This window comes from Stegastes partitus, unplaced genomic scaffold, assembly GCF_000690725.1.
Source record: "Stegastes partitus isolate 25-593 unplaced genomic scaffold, Stegastes_partitus-1.0.2 Scaffold792, whole genome shotgun sequence".
In the NCBI taxonomy this organism is placed as follows: domain Eukaryota; kingdom Metazoa; phylum Chordata; class Actinopteri; family Pomacentridae; genus Stegastes; species Stegastes partitus.
Genome location: NW_007578523.1, coordinates 141,659 through 161,224, shown reverse-complemented (window position 1 = coordinate 161,224; position 19,566 = coordinate 141,659). Strand labels below are relative to the sequence as shown.

Below are 19,566 nucleotides of genomic sequence, written 5' to 3'. Positions count from 1 at the left end.
GTCACACCTTGTAGTTACATTCAAAAACACTCCTTATTAACCACCATTTGTCCGCCTTCAGCAAGTTCAACAAACCTCTACATGGCAGACCTTCTACCTGCACCTGTGCTTCACTTCTACACCGTTCCCTGCAGACAGATGCATCCTGTAATCTGGTTTATTCATGGACGGAGGATATCGAAGCTTCTGTAGCCTAAATAACTTAACAAGCTTTTTTCATGTCAACAATTAGCACTTTGTTTAAACTCTACCTTTGTTCTTCGTTGTCTCCCAGGTGAGGATGACGACGATGAGGAGTGCGGCGAGGAGAAGCTGCCGTCGTGTTTCGACTACGTCATGCACTTCCTCACCGTGTTCTGGAAGGTTCTGTTCGCCTTCGTCCCGCCCACAGAGTACTGGAACGGCTGGGCCTGCTTCGTCGTCTCCATCTGCATGATCGGACTGCTCACCGCCATCATTGGTGAGCCGTTAACGTTTGCATTTTGAGCAGCGACAGTAGATTTGGGCAAATCCAAACATGATTATTGAATGGATTCTTTTTTTTAATCCTCTGAACCCCAAATAGCACCACAGTGTTTTTAGCAACTGTGGGCTCATTTTTTACTGCAATATAAGATCCAACACCTTCATAACAACAATACAATCATGTCTATATTGCCATAAGTTGTAAAAAGAAGTAAAGACGGGTGAATTTCTTCATTTTTTTAAAACTCATAACATTTAGAAAGGACTTAAAATCAACATGTACAGCATTTGTGTCAAGTGTCTACAAGTGTCTAATCTAGTTTTCTCTGAATTGGACATGATTTTTACAAGAGAAATGTAAAATAAAGTCATTTATTAAACAATTTTAAGCTCAGATTTGGTTTTCCGAATGAAGGGCACATCACAAGTGTGTAGTTCAAGGACTGTGGGGAAAATCCAACAATTGTCAAGATAAGATTAGATAAGATAAACCCTTACTAATCTCACAGTGGAGAAATGTGCAGGGTTACATCAGCAAAGGTGAGAGTGCAAACATGTAGAGCATATCAGTGGAAAAATCTGACTAAACAAGACATTTCACATAATTATATGGTAAAAAAAAACAATATTGCACAGATTAGTCCATGAGTAGACAACACTGATCTAAGAACTACGATTGTGTACAGATTATATTGATATTGCACAGATTCTTTTACAGTTTCTGTCCCAAATAGAGTAAAATATGATGAATAAGTCAAAGCGAACACGCCTTTCAGATCTGCTCATGGGCTTTGGGGTGTCGAGGGTTGATCGTCATGGGGCACATCTGTGAATAAACAACATTTAGCATTTTTAAAAGTTTTCTTTATGAGTTCTAATTGTATTTAATGTCATTACAGGGGACCTGGCCTCTCACTTTGGCTGCACAGTGGGTCTGAAAGACTCGGTCACGGCGGTCGTATTCGTCGCGTTGGGAACCTCCGTACCAGGTGAGCACGTGTTCATGTACATGTATGTGTGCTCAGAGATGAGTCCGACTCTTCAGTTGTTTTAATAACCGTAGATCTCACCGCTGTCGGACTTCCCGCCATCTTTAATCAAAACTTTTCCTCTCTCTACATTTGGCATTTAGTTTCATAAGGTCATTATGAGCATATAATATCCCACGGTCTTCAATTTAGGAATAGATTTGTGTTCATCAGCGATCCCCTTCAGGGAGAGTACGCTGACATTTTCGGTTCTTTGCTTTATTTTTTCTTCCCATTTCCAGAAGCTTGAGAATTCCCATTTCTTTTCTCCAGTGTGTATTCTGCAGATTAAAGGAGACGGCTTTACAGAGTGCATTAATGACTGTTTCATAAACGGCTCATTAAAGCTCTTTTGAACAACAATCAAACAAATCAGTCATCTGTAATAGAAAAGGGAGTTAAGTTACTACATGCAAAGTTGTGGCAAAGTTAGAGAAAAAAGGGTGTCTGTGTAGATACAAGCATAGAAAACATGGATGTAGTGATCGGTGCGTCACTAACTGGTTTGTTGACTGTCTGAAGTTTGGCATTTGGACGTTGCCATCTTGTTCTGTTGGAACCAAATGAACTTGAGGATGCTGTGCATGTTGATAGGATAACAACGTGTCAGTTACTGATAGACTGCTGTGCTCTATCATCTAATTTACTCTCTATAGGACCACGTTTTACTAAATGAACATCACGTTGTCTTGAAGCAGACTTGAGAATAGCAGTTAAGACCATAAACCTGTTAAGAAAATGTTAATTAAGGTAACAAGTTGCTATTTTTAGGGCTCCTTCAGTATTGGATGATGTTCATTTTGCAAATTATGGTTGAATTTGGCTGCAAGGTGGCTCGGTGGTTAGCACTGTGAGGACACCCGGGATCTTTCAGTTTGCATGTTCTCCCCGTGCAGTGTGGGTTCTCTCCGGGTTCTCCGGCTTCCTCCCACAGTCCAGAAACATGCTGAGGTTAATTGGTGATTGTAAATTGTCCGTAGGTGTGAATGTGAGTGTGCTTGGTTGTCTGTCTCTAAGTGTAGCCCTGTGATAGACTGGTTACCTGTCCAGGTGAACCTGCCTTCACCCTGAGTCAGCTGGGATAGACTCCAGCCCCCCATGACCCTAGTGAGGATGAAGTGGTGTATAGATGATGGATGGATGAATTTGGGGTGAAACAGATGATAAAGCAGGGTATGTTTTAGGGCAGGGCGAGCTTATAATTAACACGTCAGCATCACTGTCCACATGTTCTCCAGTCAGACACACCCATCAGTTACTTTGTCCAAGTTTATTGGACAATTTAATAAATATAAATTCAAATTATGTAATTTAATCTCAAATTTTTATTTTAATTATTCTAGTGAGCAATTCGATTTTAAATATGTTCAGATTCACTTTATGGTGGCACAAATTTCCATCCAGACTGTAAATAAAAGATGCATCTCTACGTGTCCGACGCTTCGTTTCCGTCCGTAAGCCATTTAAACATCAAGAAAAATACACTCACAAGCAAAACTGAATAGACCACACAGCTCGTATTTTTTTTTCCTGCTGTTCACCGAGAGAGTTTTCACCACGACCGACCCACTGGTTCCCAGTCCCCCCGATGTTTTTTTATCTTTGTGGAAGCCTTTAAGACGAAGCCGGGCGGTCTGCAGACAGCTCCATGGATCATCCTCTAAACATGAAGAACTGCAACGGCTGGCTTAATACGTTTTAGACCTTGGCCCCAGTTATCACACACAAACACACACAAACACACTCGCTACACATGACATACAGCACATGATGCAATGCAAGATGTATAAGCTGCAGACAACTGTGTACCTTTTGGAGTCAGACACTCATATACCTGCAGCGCAATAGAGCTTGACGGAGACTTGCACACACACACACACACACACACACACACACACTGATACTGCTCCTGTGACCACCGTGTGTTATTAGCATCAGGCTATTTGTCATGTCAGGCTCAGGTGGTCTCTGTCCTCCCATTTATGGAGCTCGGGGATACGAGTGATGTGTTATATACTATTTCACGCACACGCACACTGTATACGTACACTTGTATTTTACACACGCACACAATAAAATGCTGTATTTGTGGAAAAACGCATACACACAGCTGCTTGAAACACACACACACAGACTTGCAGGCGGTGTGTAGAGCTGCCGAATGGAAACAAAGTGGTTCAGCCTTTCTGAGGCTCTCAGCCTTATTAACACAACCTCCTGTGGCCTGCACACACACACACACACACACACACACACACACACACACACACTAGCACAAAGAAACAGACCTCCAGTTCTGTGGCTATTACAGTTAATAAAACCCATCCTGCGCTGCGGTTCCACCGTGATTAACCTCGTTTATCACAGTTTGCTAGGCTAACGCGCACACACACGTACAGAGCAACCGGAGGAAGCAAAACAAGTGAAGAAGTGAAGCTGTTAAAAGAGAATTAGGAACTCCAGAAACTGAAATTTGTTTGCGGGTTTGGAGATTCGGGAGAAACGTCTGTTTATGAGTCCACGCGATGTTTTCGGTGTACCATGTATCATTTCATGTTGGCCTCAGAAATTCAATCAACACATTCAAACTGAGAAAAAGCACCGCGGAGTTCGGTGGGATAAACAAGTTACATAAGGAAAATGGGAGCACTCTGGACAGTGGAGCATCTATTCAGCATTTATTATCACAGCGTGATATTTCAGGTCTATTTTTATGTGGCGGCTTTACGGGCTTAAAGGGACGGAGATGAAAGACGTGAGGAGGAATATGGACTTCTACTGAATTAGATCATACAGCAGAGAGGGAAATTAGCTCAATCTACTTTGATAATTATTATGAAACGGTTAATCAGCTTGTAGGAAATGTAATGCTTTTAACTGTTACAAGGCAATGAAAATACAAAAAGGTAAATAGGAGACGTCTGCCTCTCTGTTGGGGACTGATTGTTCTTTTTTCTTTCATCAGTTGCTGCTACAAACGCAATCTTTATCAGAATATTGGCAACGTGGATATTGATTAAACTCCTCTCGGTCAAAATTGCAAAATGAGAAACTCAAAGAACCCGAAAACAGCATTTCAGTCGTCCAGCGCTCTTTTCCAGAACTACATACCTTGAAAAAGTTTGGCCATGACTGTCAGTGAGAACAAAATAGAATAGAATAGAATAGAATAGAATAGAACTTTATTGATCCCTTTGGTGCAAACCTCAGGGAAATTGTTGAAATTTGCCTCAACATCTTATATCCCAGGAAGAAGATTTTAAACTGTCCTCCTAACATATCGTCTGGTGTCTGCTCTGACTCGTTGGCCTGTTCTATCCGTTCATTCGTGGTCCTCAGAGGATTCTGCACCGCCAACAGCTGCCAGAGGCTCTTTGTTTTTGACTCGTCCGTCTGTCCGTCTGTCACCCTGTGAACGTAATATCTCTTCAACACCTGGAGGGAATTTCTTCACATTTGGCACAAACATCCATACGGACTCAGCGATGAACTGGTTAGATTTTTGGTGCTCAAAAGTCACTGTGACTTCACTGAACAGGCTTTCGGGCATATCTGAACTCGTGAATAGAATCGCTGATGAATTGCTTTTGGGGATTTCAACTGGAATAAACATTGAGCTGATTAGATTGTGACTTTAGACTGCCACCTCAACCTACCTGCTGCGAATAGCTTCAAATTGGGCACAAATGTCAACATGGACTCAACAATGAACTGACTAGATTTTGGTGGTCAGAGGTCACTGTGACAAATATAACATACAGTTAAAAACTCTACCACAGCATACCAGGAAATCCCACAGTGGTATATCACTGTAGAAGATATGTTGAATCACCGTAAATCAAGAAATGCTCGTTTATATGGTCATGATATGTAGAAAACACACAGTTTTATGGTACTAATGTAGTATTTTGGTAAAATTCATGGGAAATGCCATCATGTTGCCCCATTTTTGCACTAAAGTTCATTTAGACTTAACAATGAACTGATATTTTGATGATCAACGGCCACTGTGACGATGCAAAAGTGTGCAAATGTAGAAAGTACGGTTGAGAACTGTCCCACTGCATACCATGAAATCAAAAGAGTGTATCACCATAGTAGACATCACCCTAAATGATGCTACATAACTGTAGTTTTTACTGTCATAATACGTAAAAAACCATGAAGTTGTCAGTGAAAATATAAAATTTAGGAAAAAAATAAATGGGAAATTGCTATAATGTCACATGATGTGGCACAATTGCCTAAAAATTAAGGGTTTTATTCTCTAAAAATTACAGATTTTGTTCAAATTTATAGTGTAAAAAGTTATGTTTTCAAGTTGTCCGTCCGTCCTTGCATCTGTTCGTTCCATTCTTGTGAATGCGATATCTTCAGAAAGCCTTTGCTTGGCTTCAAGGATGAACTGATTAAACCTTGGTGTTGAAACTCAACATGCATTTCCAACAGTGTAAAGTGATGATTATATCCAAGAGCTCACAGGTCAGCTTTACTGTGACATTGCACTGTAATGAAAAAACCCTTTTCTGGTCATTATTCAGCACCATAAGTCAGAAACATGGACGTAAACGACGACTTCTCTGGTTGGTGGAGGCACACAACTGCGAGGCGGTAACTCCGGTTTCAATCTTTCCTCTGTCGCCAACACCAGAGAGAACATTCGACATAGCAGAGAAAGTGCCAGATTTTTATGAGCACGTCGATGCTCCCCGATGTGTCATTCCATTTTAAGAGGCAACAGGGGGAAACAGGGGCAGAAGAGAGTGAGGGGGGGGGGAGGAGAAGAAGGAGAATGAGGTTGAAAGAGAGGCGAGAGATTGGTTGATTGACAGAGAGGCAGAGGAAAAGGGCAGAAAGCTCTCAGGGGAGGCGTCGCTCTCACAGAAGGAGCTGCAGAGTGGAACCTGTTTCGCAAACACACACACACACACACACACACACACACACACACCGCGAGCGCCCACGCACTCGCCCACTCGATCAGCCTCGCGAGCACTCAAAGACCAATTGATGCACAGACATGCGGGTCGCTGCCAGCTGGTGGAGGCACGGCGTCAGATTGGACCCAGGTGGTGCAAACACACTCAGAAACCGGCGTACATGTGTGACACGTTACACAGAAAACACATGAGCAGAGCCTCGACGGCGGCAGGACGGCGCCTAAAGCTTCAGGGCGGATGGGGAGATGTGTCTTTGCGGGACGCCTCTTTCATTAGCCCATTGTCTCGGCCTTCCCAGCATCCTCTTTTCCACCGCCAGTTTGGCTGACACTTCCAGAAAGCCCTTCCTTCCTCCTCTTTCTATCCTTCACTTCCTTGCTTTTTGCTCTGTTTTTTTTTTTATCTCCTCTTGCTGTATCTGGCAGATGAAAGAGAAGAACAAAGAGAAGATGGCCAGAAAAATTAGCAAGAGAATAGAGCGCTAACTGACCGTTTGGATATTTGCTAACCGAAGAGCCTATTGTTGTGATCTGGCAGAGTCCCGTCCCCCTTTGGAGCCGCCGTAGTTTGGCAAACCAGGGGAAATTTTTTATTTTTTTTTGGGTCCAAGCAGCACAACGCTGATGAGCTGCCAGGCCAAAGATTTGTCTGTCCCTGCAAACGGAGATTCAGCCGTTGTAAATTATTGATCTTGGACCAAATCCTGCCCGTGCTGGCTGCCAGTGAAGGAACACTGTAACAGGATTAAAGATTGCGGTTTCTAATTTAAGGTTCCCTGTCTGAATGCGGAAAACAGGATTTGCACAGTGTTCTGTGTTAATAATTATAAGTGTTCTGCGTTTGTCAAGGGCGTCCTTCTCTGTCGCTGCAGTCTTGTGTAACTGGCGATTGACTGCGCTCAGAGGTCAGGAGTTGGACAACAGGTGTAAATCTGTTTGCACCGCGAAGCATTAAATCAGGAGGACTTTATGTTTTTGTACTTTTTTTTTTTGGTGTTATTCAGTGAGATGCACGGCCACTCCTCCGAGGCCCGATCATCCCCTCAGAAGCCTGTACTTTCTTCGTCGCCAGAATCAAGAGTTTCATTCCTCTCGTTATTAGTAATCAGGAGGGGCTTAATTAAAATCTGACTTTGTGGTGGCTCGAGGGAAAAGGTCAAAGTTTCATCGCTGTATTTCTCCCGGAAAAGTCGGTTTTACAGCGAACAGTGAAGACTTTACTGCAGAGCGTCCTATGACTTGTTGACATCATTACTCCTCTATGTTCACTTACAGTAATCCTTATTAACGAAGCAGCCTCGTTAACTGATTTTACATGCTGCCAATATATCAACAAGATCTATTGGTGCAAACTATCCATTATCGCTCTTTCTTGATTATCCATAAACAGGGATATGTTGTGTTGGTGGCGTGTCTGATCTCTCCTCCTCCTTTGCCTTCTCCATCCAGATACATTTGCCAGTAAGGTAGCTGCTATCCAGGACCAGTACGCAGACGCATCCATCGGTAATGTGACAGGATCCAATGCCGTCAATGTTTTCCTGGGCATTGGGGTGAGTCCGTCTCCTGCTATTAACGACTGGTTCACTGACAGCTCGTGGAAATGCAGCAGCACTTGTCATCTTGCTGTAATTATAATCTTGCATTAGTCATAGTTGTGGTTTTGAGTGAGTGCACTTCTTTAACTCTTCCGTCTGTGATTTTGCTGGACAGGTGGCGTGGTCCATCGCCGCCATCTACCACAACAGCAAGGGGGAGGATTTCAAGGTGGATCCCGGCACGCTGGCTTTCTCCGTCACACTCTTCACCATCTTTGCCTTTATCAGCGTCGCCACGCTGATGTACCGACGGCGACCAGAGATCGGTGGAGAGCTGGGCGGGCCCCGGACTGCGAAGGCCCTGACCACCATGCTGTTCGTCAGCCTGTGGCTCCTCTACATTCTTTTCTCCTCGCTGGAGGCCTACTGCCACATCCAGGGCTTCTAAGACGACGGGAGACGACGAAGGGAAGGGTGAGACAGAAGTGGAGGAAGAAACCAGGGGGAGGTGGATGAATGGGTGGATATGGAAATGAAGGCTGTCTCGTTGATCTATCGCTCCCTACCTTTTCCGCAATAGACTGAATGACGGATGAATGGATGGATGTACAGATGAAGGACTGGAGGACGCGTCAAAGCATCTAAAAAGAGAATGGAAGGAAGCACGGATGCATGGAAGGACAACAATAAACACGAGAGTCCTAGGAGCTAGAGAGATCGCTCAGAAGATGGAAACATGACGGGGAAATAAGCAAAGGAATACATTTTTTTTGTCTCACTCTACGAATCCAAACCTTGTCTTAATCCCGCTAACATTTTAAACACATCATCCCTATAGTTGCAAACACACAGGCAAAGAAATAATGTGTCCCAGCTGATTCAACCATACAGACATCAAACAGAGGTTTAAAGCTCCTAACCGGGATGTGAGGCTCCAACATCAGCAACCACATCGATCCTCCGCCACGGGGAGCGTCTCCAGCGTCCGGCTACAGCAACAGGCACGAGTGAGACAGAAAAAGACTGCATCGGCGGTGTAGTGCATGACCAGACGACACTGAAGGAACCGGATGCGTCGCCGTTTAACTGACGACAAACTGTGTGCGTGCTGGTGCGTGGCAGTGTGTTTCTGTGCTTGTGTGTTGTGGGAAGATGGTCAAGTACTGTGAAAAAACAACAACAACAAAAAAAAAACTAAACGCCTCTCGTTTTTTTGCTGTCGCCTCGTGAGACGGGAAACGCTTTGAGGTCTTTTTCCGACTCTCCCAGCAGCCTGTAGAAACGCTGACTCTTTGGCGAGAGGGGGCACATTCGGCGAGGCGGAACGTCCCCGAGGTTAGACGTGTAAATACAAAAAGAGCTGGACGTACACTTGCAGCTCCACTGTTTTCCTTCTGAATGTCTTGGTTACGCCATGCGCTCCTGAACGGGCCCTCTTTCTGTTGCTTTATACTGTAGATGTAAATGATTTAAGGTCTAATTTGAATCGAGAAGGGGTTAGTGTGCTTTTACCTTTAATAAGGCCGCGTCTGGGAGGACAGAACGGCCGCTCTACCGTTTAAAACTGTTAGAGAAGCTATTATCATTGCATAAATATCTAGGTAAATCTAACGTGTGTTTGTTTCTTTTTTTTAAAACTGTGGAAATCTGTTACCTGGTTTTCCACCGATGAGGTTACCGCCATCATTCGTCAGCCATAACACTGCAATAGACTGAAAAAACGTAGGCGCCGCCCTCCGTGAAACCTCTCCGGCCTCGTGTTTCCTAACTGTCTCCGTCGTCGTTTATCTCACTCCGACGCCGCTTGGTTTAACTCAACAGCTTCAGTCGATATATCCCCCGTGTGTCTTAAGCACCTCCCCCTGGCTGGTCAGTGGACCAATCGAAATCCTCAAGGGCTTTGTAACAAACAACCACTAATCCCTAACCCTGACCCTCGGTTTATAATACTTCACCTGGATTGGTCATTGGGGGGCTGTTTAACAGGGGTTCATACTGCAAAACCTTACTCACTGACTCCTCAGTTAATAATAACAGATAAAACCCAGACCGTATGACATAATCTTCATTATATTATCAGACAAAGGGTCCAGAATTACCCAAATATCGGAAAAAGCGACCAAAGTGCTCAGTCAGACGAGGCTTGGAGCCTTTCCTCTTAGGAGTCTTTCCCGGTTTTAATAACTGCGGTCAGCTTTATTCCAAAAAAACCCACTGATTATCCATGCTGTGGTCTTTCCCAGGCCACCCCTGCTCATTAATATGCCTAAATACACTAGCCTTCAGGCTGGATCATGAAGGCCTTAACCCAAAGGATGCAATTAGCGTCCGACTTTATATTATTTCTTTATTTAAGGGTGAGGGTTTGCTTTTGAATAAAGAACCACAATGCAGTCCGTGTAGTCACTCCTTAATGCCGTTAACACTTTAGTTCTGCCGCCAATTGTCACGTTTAAAATGAAAGAACAGCTTAAATATGATTCGTTCTCTGTCGGCTCACTAACAGATAGGGGTAAATACTGTTCTGCTTCAATCGTCCTGCGGGGGCAACTAACACAGAGGACATCTGATCTCAAACAGCCGAGCTCACAGAGGTTTGGAGACAATAACACGCTAATAACGAGGATTAGGACATAGTTTGACATCTCATTTGACTGCTTAAGTATGTCGGAAAACATCCAAACTCACAGAAACGTCCGGGTCCTGTATCAAAAAGTGATTCCATCTCAATAGTCCAGGAAGTCCGTCCTGCATAACCAAGTTGCTTATTATCAAAATATGCAATGCCGGGCGATCCCATAGCCCAGCTGTTGGGACGTAGACTATAAATAGGTGCAAATGCCACTAAAGTTGGATCCTGTGCCTGCCCTGCTCTGTCCCCCATATTCTCCTGTTTATCCTCACTGTTCCTGTCCAATAAAGGCAATAAAACGGCCAAAATATAACCTTAAGAAACAATGCAATACCACCAGATGAAGAAGAGGCTGTTTTATACGAGGTAACACGATTTTAGAACCATGATCTGACCAGATGAGTCACTTCTGGTGATGGAAGTGAAGTGAGCTGAGTTCAAATATCTCCAATAGTATTTACAATGATCACCGTGGAGCTCCCAACGTCATCTCCAGAGCAGGTTTATCCTCTGATATCACGAGAAGCAAAGTAGAGCTGGTGGAATTAATGAGTCTGTTTGCACAGTGAGATGATGCTCATTAGCGACGGTGATCTGCTCTGATTAAAACATCCAATCTCACTTTATGATACAGGTCCACACAGGATCTACGAATAATTCTTCAGCTTGGTCTATGTGCGCGGTGGGAAAGGGGCTCTGACAGCATCTAGGAAAAGACGGATTAACAGGAGGTTGTGAAAACACCAGGTGTGTGCTGTCTCCAGACACTAGTTACCAAACATGATGTCAGGCAACAGCCAAGCCTCTCTGAAAAAACCCCGGACACGAGGAAACTTTTCACGCAGCAGTCAAAAGAACCAAAGCATGAGACTGACAAACATTATCAGACGCTAACGGACTGGGAATCCTCTTTTATGATTCAGTATTAGACAAATAAGAGATTAAAAACATCCTAACCCAAAATCTGTCCGAGTGGTTTGGACTTCAGACTGTTAACTATTTGTCCTCATCCAGCTGAAACCACAGAGATCTCAGTGTTCACTAAACTTACTACGTATTAGTTTGTTAAAAATATGCATCTGAATTGGCTCGAATCTCCCTTCTGGTGTCGTGTATTTTTTACTTGATGTATAATACAATAATAGTATTTTAAATGTCATCTGTGAAGTCAGTAGTCTGGGCTAGATGTGATCCATTTTAAACTTAGCAACAGTCTAGACAGCTTTCAACCCCTGTGAGAGAGTAGAGCCGAGCCGAGCCCTGGATCGGGCGAGTTTGGCAAATCAAACTGAGGATGAAATGTGATAAGTTTTGGTAAAAAAAATTTGGAACCGCCAAAGGAGAACTCTTTACCTTACGAGGCAGCTGGACTCTCACGAGAACTGCGTCTTTGTCGGGCTTCGAGCTCGATCCACAGCTGTTTGGACCGACCGGCAGCGTCCTGCGAGGAACTATTGGCAGCGAGTTGTAGGCGTGAATTAGCCAACGATAGATGGTGATAAACAGATGGTTCGTCTAATCACCTTCCTGGGTGTTTGCTGAAAGTGCCTGCCCTTTTCCAAACAGTTTCCAAGGCAACTTCTCAGACGTACAACAGCCCATCTGTCGGTTTAGAACGACTGCAGGACGAACGTTTCGCTCTGTTGCACTACGACGCTCGTACAGTTTGAGAGCGACTCAGAAGCCGACTTAATCGGGACGGCCAACCTGAAATCGAAACGAGACGTCGCATCACTTGCGTTTGCCAAACTCGCCGCGATACAGGGCTCTCCATTAGCGTAGCTGTTCTCGTGCGAAGGCCTTGGAGTGGCAGTTTACCCCTGTTTTGCCAAAGGGAAATCTTTCTATCAGAAACTTAATACTTGCAGTCCAAACTGTAAAGGGTTTTCTAACCAGTGGATCTTTCTTAGAACACCAAATATTCTTCATATTGCATTAATAATCTGAAAAAAAAAAGGGACAAAAAGAGCCTTGACGTTGTTCTAACCTAACCCGAATCTTTCTATTTAAATTTGTATGTATTTGTCTCTTCACTGGCATGGAGCTGAAGGTTTATACACTGTAAAAAAAAATAAATGAAATAAAAAAAGAGTTATGCTAGCTTGCGCAAAAAAAACATTATGGAAGCTGTTTCCATCACTTTTTGAGTACGTTCAACAAGGTACAGACTATCTAAGCCGTGTTGTATTTACTTAAAACGTGCCCGCTACCTAATTTGTTAGATCGAACGCTCCTGAGTGAGCAGGAATGAAATGCTTGCAGTAATGTAGTCGTTTGCATCAAATTAATTTGTTGCACAAATTTTTCCAGACAATTTTTTTTTCTTTTTCTTTTTTTTAAATTAATGCCAGATTAGCTGTTTCGCTGCACCGGCTTCGTTGCACCGCCTCTCTCAGTGTATCTACTTTAGTCGGGTGTGAAGCTCGTGGCGGGTCGAGTTCAAACCGAGGTGGGAAGCTAAAAAAAAAAACAACATGTCGGCTGCAGACTTACAGGTTTGCACGGTTTACCTGCCACGATTGTACGTCCACAACCGGGCTCCTCTAAAGCAACTCGTCCCAGGAAAGAGTCGGTTTTGCAGAATTTAGCTTCCTGCCTCGGCTTCCGAGGTTCGACGAGTCACAGGTTTAGCTGAGCCACCGCTGTACATATAAACACTACGAGCGAGCAAAGAGTAGAAACATATCTGATTCCTCTGCGGCGGGGTTTGAAGAAGAGGGAAGGAAAAAGCATTGCACTGGTTCTTGTGTGAAACGGCTATCGTGTTGTTTCATTAGCAGAGTTGCTTCTGATGTAAACAACGACAGTTTTGTTTTGTTTTTTTTAATTTACACAATAATAATGATGTACCTGATGTAAAAAAAAAAAAACAACAAAAACAAAAAAAAGTACAGTGGTGTTGAATCAGTTGTGAACCATTAACGATGTTGCTTCTAATGTAAAGGTCGACGTTTTTGTTGCCTCGTTCGCTCCTTAACTGACTGTCCGTCCGACAGACTGAGGAATAAATAAACGCAACAGACAGACGAAACGAGCGAGAAAAAAAACCCTGAAGGACAAACGCCCCTGCTGGTACGAGCCGAGCGACGTCACGCTGAGACGTCTCGGCTGAAAGCGAAAAATGTTGGAAAAAGAAAAAAAACATTACCAGAGCTATTCTCTACCCTTAAAGTACAATGTGAGAGGATGTTAATAAGGAGAAGAAGGAGGAAAAGGAAGACGTGGAGGAGGAAGAAGAAAATTTTAAAAAAGGAAAAAAAAACATGAAGTTACAGCCATACATTGATTTCTGGGTCAGTGAGATCGAAGTGGACTTCTCCTGCCCAGCATGTGTATTGTTCTGGTGTCCGATCCGTCCCTCTGTGTCTCTTCGCCCTCTTTCTCTGTCTTTCTTTCTCTCTGCTGCCAAAGTAACCGAAAACAGGCGGTGATATTTCCTTTTGTTCTGTATTTTCTTCCCCTCCCTCCAAACCCCCTAAAATGCCCTCCTTTTAAAACCCTCCTTTGTCTCCCTTTGCCATGTTTTCCATATTTTGGAATGTCAATGTGCTACTTGTTGACACTGTGCATGAATGATAACATGTCTGTATATAGTTATAGAGAATCGTATCCCATTCCCTCCCCTCCCCTCGGGTGTTGACAGAAAAATGGTTTGAATGTTGTACAGATTCAGGTTTTTGTTTTTCCGTTCATCTTTTATTCAGTTTTTTTTTTTGTAATGTACGTAGAGCTTAACAACAGTTTGTTTTTAATTTAAACATCTTGAGTAACTTGCACATTACTGATTGATTAATTAAGGTTTTTTTTTTGTTAAAAAGGCAATATCTGCTGTTATTGAATGAGAGATGAGACCTTAAAGGAGTTATGTATCTTAAATAAATAATCTATACGGGAGTTGCATGGGTTATTTGTACAAAAAGACAAAACACACACACACATAAAAAAAAAGACACTGCTTGCTACTTCTAATACCGTGGCTGTATTCTCTGACGGAGGACGAGGAATACTGTATGTACATCTAAAGGTTATTTTGTCATTAAAGAAATAATAATAATAATATTGTGTATATACTGTACAGTGTTACGAGTGCGGTGGACTGTATGGCCATCACGCTAACCATAGAGAATTAATTCTACATATTTATTTAAAGGAAACACTCACTACACTCAATGAATGACATATATTGCCTTTTTTGGAGAAGTCGTTAGTTTGCTTCCATCTCTGCCTTTTTCTCCTCATCCGTCCACTCTCTGGTTTATTTTTTTTTTTCCCTCCTCTCTTCCATCTCGTGTTATTTTCTGGGTTTGGTTCCATCTGGACTCCACGCTGGCTCCTTGTTCACCTGTTTCTTCTTACATCCATCTACGCTTACATACATCAGATCTGCCTGTGTGTCCATCTGTCCGGCTCAAAGGATCACTTCGCTGTATGTAAGTCACCATCTGTCTGATTCTCAACCTTTTTTCTTGGTTTTCTAAATCCTTCTCTTTCTTTTCCTTAATCTTTTTTTTCCTTTACATCCTTCTCCATCCTCCTTCTCTTCGCTCTCGCAGGGTGTAGTCGGGGATTTCATGTTTGTCGATTTGATTTGGTGTGTTTTTTTTTTTCTTAAAAATGGAACAATAACCGCTTGTTTGTAATAATGAAGGTAGTCCTTTTTATTTTTATTTCGCCGCTGTTCCTCTGTGTGTTTGTGCGTGTAATAATTTTCTTTTTTTTTTTATTAATTTTCGTTGAACACCAACTGATAGGAGGAAAGTTGTTGTATGTGTGTTGCCACTAACTGTGACTGCTCTCCATGGTACATGGTACTTCTGATAAAAACCAGTAAAATAAAGTTTGGGATACCCTGTTTCAGAGACCCTGCGAGTCCACTGCCTTTCTGCTCAGTGCCTGTGTTGCATAAAGTCTCAACATAAAAGCTTGTTTATTATGCAAATCTGCGTTATAGCGTTTAAATCCAAACAGGAATTGCTCTTCGGCGTGCGCCTCCTTCTTCTTCTTACCCTCAACCTCCATCCATTTTCTTTTATGTGTTCCGACTGCAGATGATGAAAATGACATTTGTGTGAATGGGCGACATCATTAACTGTCATCTGACTTGTTCTGTCATTGTGTCAGCGAGGGAGGCGACGGCTGCATCACCGCTGATTAATTCTGTCGGTTCTTCGCGCATTGTCTCCGTGTTTGCTTTCGCCGCCGCTCTTCCCTTTAACGCACATATTTACCAAGCTTTCCTTTGACAGAGAGAATTCTAAAGAAGTAAGTTATTCATTTGAGTCAAAAAGAAAAGTTCCTTTCAGTCTAGCAGAGGATGGGAGCATTAGCGGTGATTAAATGCGCTAATTAAGTCTGCTGTCTGTTCTGTGGCAGGTTTAAATAGGTCGCGCAGAGCGGTTGTCATTTTCTGCTGCTGTTGTGTTTATCGTTTGTAGTTTTATTGGGGGAAAGGTTTCTCACTTCTGATGAAAAAAAAACTCTACACTTTGCTCTTAATTTTTCCAATTTATACTCTGTTAGCTGATGGTATTTACCAACAACTCACAACCTCATAATGTGGACTCCTGTTGCTTTTTTCTAAGTGCAATATTGCAGCTCCACCACCATTAAATGAGGTGATGGAGGCCTGCAGAGCCCACTGGAGAGTGGAGGAGGTCAGACTATGGCTCATTTACACATAGCAGAAACAGTGATATCTCAGTGGGCCTTTGGTTTCCACGTAAACGAAGCTACGAGTCACCGAAAACAATCATATCTGACAACTTGAAACATGGGGATTTGGAAAAACTCCATCTTTACATTTGCATGTCGGCAGGAAGAGGCAGAGTCTGACGTCACAGTGAGCGACAGAAGCATCACATGTGTGCGACCTTGTTTGCAGTTTGGCTACATCCATATATTTGGACTGACGTGTCTCAATATTTTCAAGAATTTTACTTGTTTTGTTCTCTAACACCACATTTAGAAGTAGCTCCACTTCTCTGTCGGTCCTTGCTCCATTATCGTTGAAGTAACAGGAAGTTGTGTTTATTCCAGGATTCTGATTGGCTAGCATGGCTTTATGCTTCTCGTTACACTGCCCCCTGTAGGTCTGGCAGCTCATAGCAGCTCTCAACGACGTGTTTATGCAGGTTTGTGTAAACACAACAATCTGGTGTAAGTGATGTTATTTTCAAAAAACGTAGAGCCGTTTTTGTGAATACCGGCTACGTGTAAACGTGGCCTTGATTTGACACCCTAAAGATGTCATGCTTACACCTTTAAAGGTAAAAACTCAGCACCTGTTGCATGAATCAGCTGATTGGCTTCACCTGTTTGATTCATGCATCACAGTGACTGAACCACAGCTGCTGCTCAGCTCAGAATGTAAGTAGATTTACTCAAAGGTTTCACCACAACTCAAGCACAGACATGAGGTAGTTTTCTACTCCATCTTAGAGGCAAATCTCTTTACTTTTTGAAACTTGTCTGACAGTTGCTTTTATATTAATATTTTTTCATACAACTTCTGTCGAGTGAAAACCGCTCATCTCCAAAACTGGTCAATTTCAATGTTTGAGATAAACTGAAAGGATAAGATAAGTTTATTGATTCCTCACCAGGAACACGTACGTGTTACAGCAGCTAGACAAGAAAACAAAAGTACAATAAGGCTAAAAATAAAGATGTAATAATAATAAGGACTGACTATGTACGTCTTTCACATGATGCATCATACGTTCTTCTGCTTCTAATTTGTAAAGAACTCTCTTATATTGTCTGTAAAATGCCTTGTCACAAAGCTAAAACATCATCTTTACATGAAAAATAGTCCATATTTCTTTTAAAGATCGACTTTTTAGAGATGCTTAATGTGACAGCGACACTCATCTTACAGAGAATAATGCACTGCTGTCGACTAAACCACCCAACAATATAAAATAGGGGAAAAAGCAACATACATTTTGACTCAGCAGTAATATGAATCCAACAACAGCATAAATATAACAGGGACTATTTTACGTCTCATAGTACATTATCTTGGTAATGCATACTTTTATTGAAGTAAGGTTTTGAATGCAGGATTTCTACCTGCAGTGTAGTATTTTTTCACAGTATTTTTACTTCAGAAAATGATCTGAATTGGTCTTCAGATACCGTTGCTGCCTACAGCCCAGTCACATTCATACAGGTGTGCTGCACATCCATTAACATGCAGCTCGTCTCACTGTTGCTGTTTGCTGCTCACTGCACTCCCCAAACCTCCTCAGAGCTACGATCAAATATTCACACGTTTAAGTCACAGCACAATCCTGGTTGGTATTTTCTGAGAGATCTCTTCTATTTTGTGCAGAATCTGAGTAACATTCGGTTATTTTCTTGACCCTAAAAGTCAAAGATTAATAACGGGATGAAGGAAAACTGTCTGACAACTCCAAAAGAATTAGATCCATCCTCTGACTCAACGTGGAGGCTCAAAGTTTGTGAGAAGACCATTACAACCTGCGGAGCTTTTAAAAAGGAATAAACAGATAGATGGAAAGTTGGTCAGCAGCTCTCCTGTCATACTGCGGCTGACTGATAGATGAGTCGTGCTCCGTCGTTTCCTCCTCCCGGGCTGCCACCGTGATGGATCGCGGCCATTCTCTGCATGCAGAGTGATGGATTCTTCCCATTACAATTAAATCCTCGTCCCTGTTTGGGGAAGTTTTCTGTTTTAATTTATTATAAACAAGTGTGGCTTGCATTTGGCCATTTGAAGAGACTTTATGTTTTACGACGTCCTGGCGGCATGTGTGTGAGTCAGCAGCAGTGAGTTGTTGTTGTTGTTGTTGTGTTTTACGCCGCTACTTGTATACAGGTGTTTTTCCTCTCTCCTCCTTTCATTACCCGCCTGCTGCTGCTGCCGTGTCTGTCTAAAACCTCATTAGGCTGTCACATTTGATTTCTGGAGAGGTTGTTATCCGGACGGCCCCTCGGCTTGAAGGTTAGCATGCTGGGAAATTATTGTGAATTTATGTCCGTACGTGTGCGTGCATGGCTGCTCCTGAACGCCGAATAAAGCCCGGAACTGTCAGAAAGTCGGCGCTGGCTGTCAAACTGCACACCAGCACTTAGTGAGAGACAACAGCCGTGATTTTCCTCCACGCTGTTCACTCCTCTTTGTTTTAGCTGCCTGTCAGGGCCCAACCGGATCCTATGTGGTAAAAAAAAGTTAAGAAACATTCGAAGATCTCACACAAGCGCCAAAGTGTTTTTACATCAAGTTTTGTTGTGCTTCCTGTGGTCGACATTCAACGTAGAGGCCTTGAAATCTACTTCGAGTGGCTCACAAATGTTTAAATTTAAAGCAGCAGTGAGGAGATGCTTCATCTTCTGGTTTCCTTGACAACATTTTAATGGTGATATTTCTCCTGTTTGTCACCCAGATGAGATCACCTTGAACGAAGCATTCAGAGTCTTTAATCGCAGTTTGTAGTTTTTTTCCCTAATGCTCACCGGTTTGATCACTTTATTTGTGTTTCTCCACTAAAATATCAGCTTGTTGATGTTCACATACAACCTGTGGGTTAAACCAACAAAGACAAGATCTGGACTAATCTGGTCGATGTGAGGAAATATTTGCTCAAGTGTTCAAAATCACAGTAAAATGTTAAAAGCCTCTCGTGCAACAGGTGTTTTGGCTGATTAGACCTTTAATTAGTGTGATTAGTGTGAAATACAGAAATCTTGTTTACATCCTCCAGTTGCACCTGTGAAGGAGCCCTTTTTATGCACATTCACGGGTTTTTAAGGTTACCTGTGAGTGATTTATTTGAATATTTTACTTTAATGCCCAAAAACACATTATTTTTCTCATATTTTTCACAAATGTCAAATTAACCAAATAAATAAAACAAACCTACATGATCACAAACATGCAAAGATAAAAGTCAAGTCACATTTAAGACAGCAGCTGTTCCAGTAACAAAAGATTATGATTTC

At 42.6% G+C, this 19,566-nt stretch overlaps 1 protein-coding gene across 1 annotated transcript in view; it reads left to right on the top strand.

Moving 5' to 3' along the window:
- Positions 1-13,841, top strand: part of LOC103364905 (sodium/calcium exchanger 1) — a 182,457-nt gene extending 168,616 nt beyond the window's left edge. Inside the window, exons 8-11 of the mRNA XM_008292196.1 lie at positions 275-460; positions 1,365-1,454; positions 7,882-7,985; positions 8,146-13,841. Coding sequence (XP_008290418.1) covers positions 275-460; positions 1,365-1,454; positions 7,882-7,985; positions 8,146-8,418 — 653 coding nt within the window. The 3' untranslated portion in view covers positions 8,419-13,841. The remainder of the gene's footprint in view (positions 1-274; positions 461-1,364; positions 1,455-7,881; positions 7,986-8,145) is intronic.
- Positions 13,842-19,566: the final 5,725 nt, after the last annotated feature.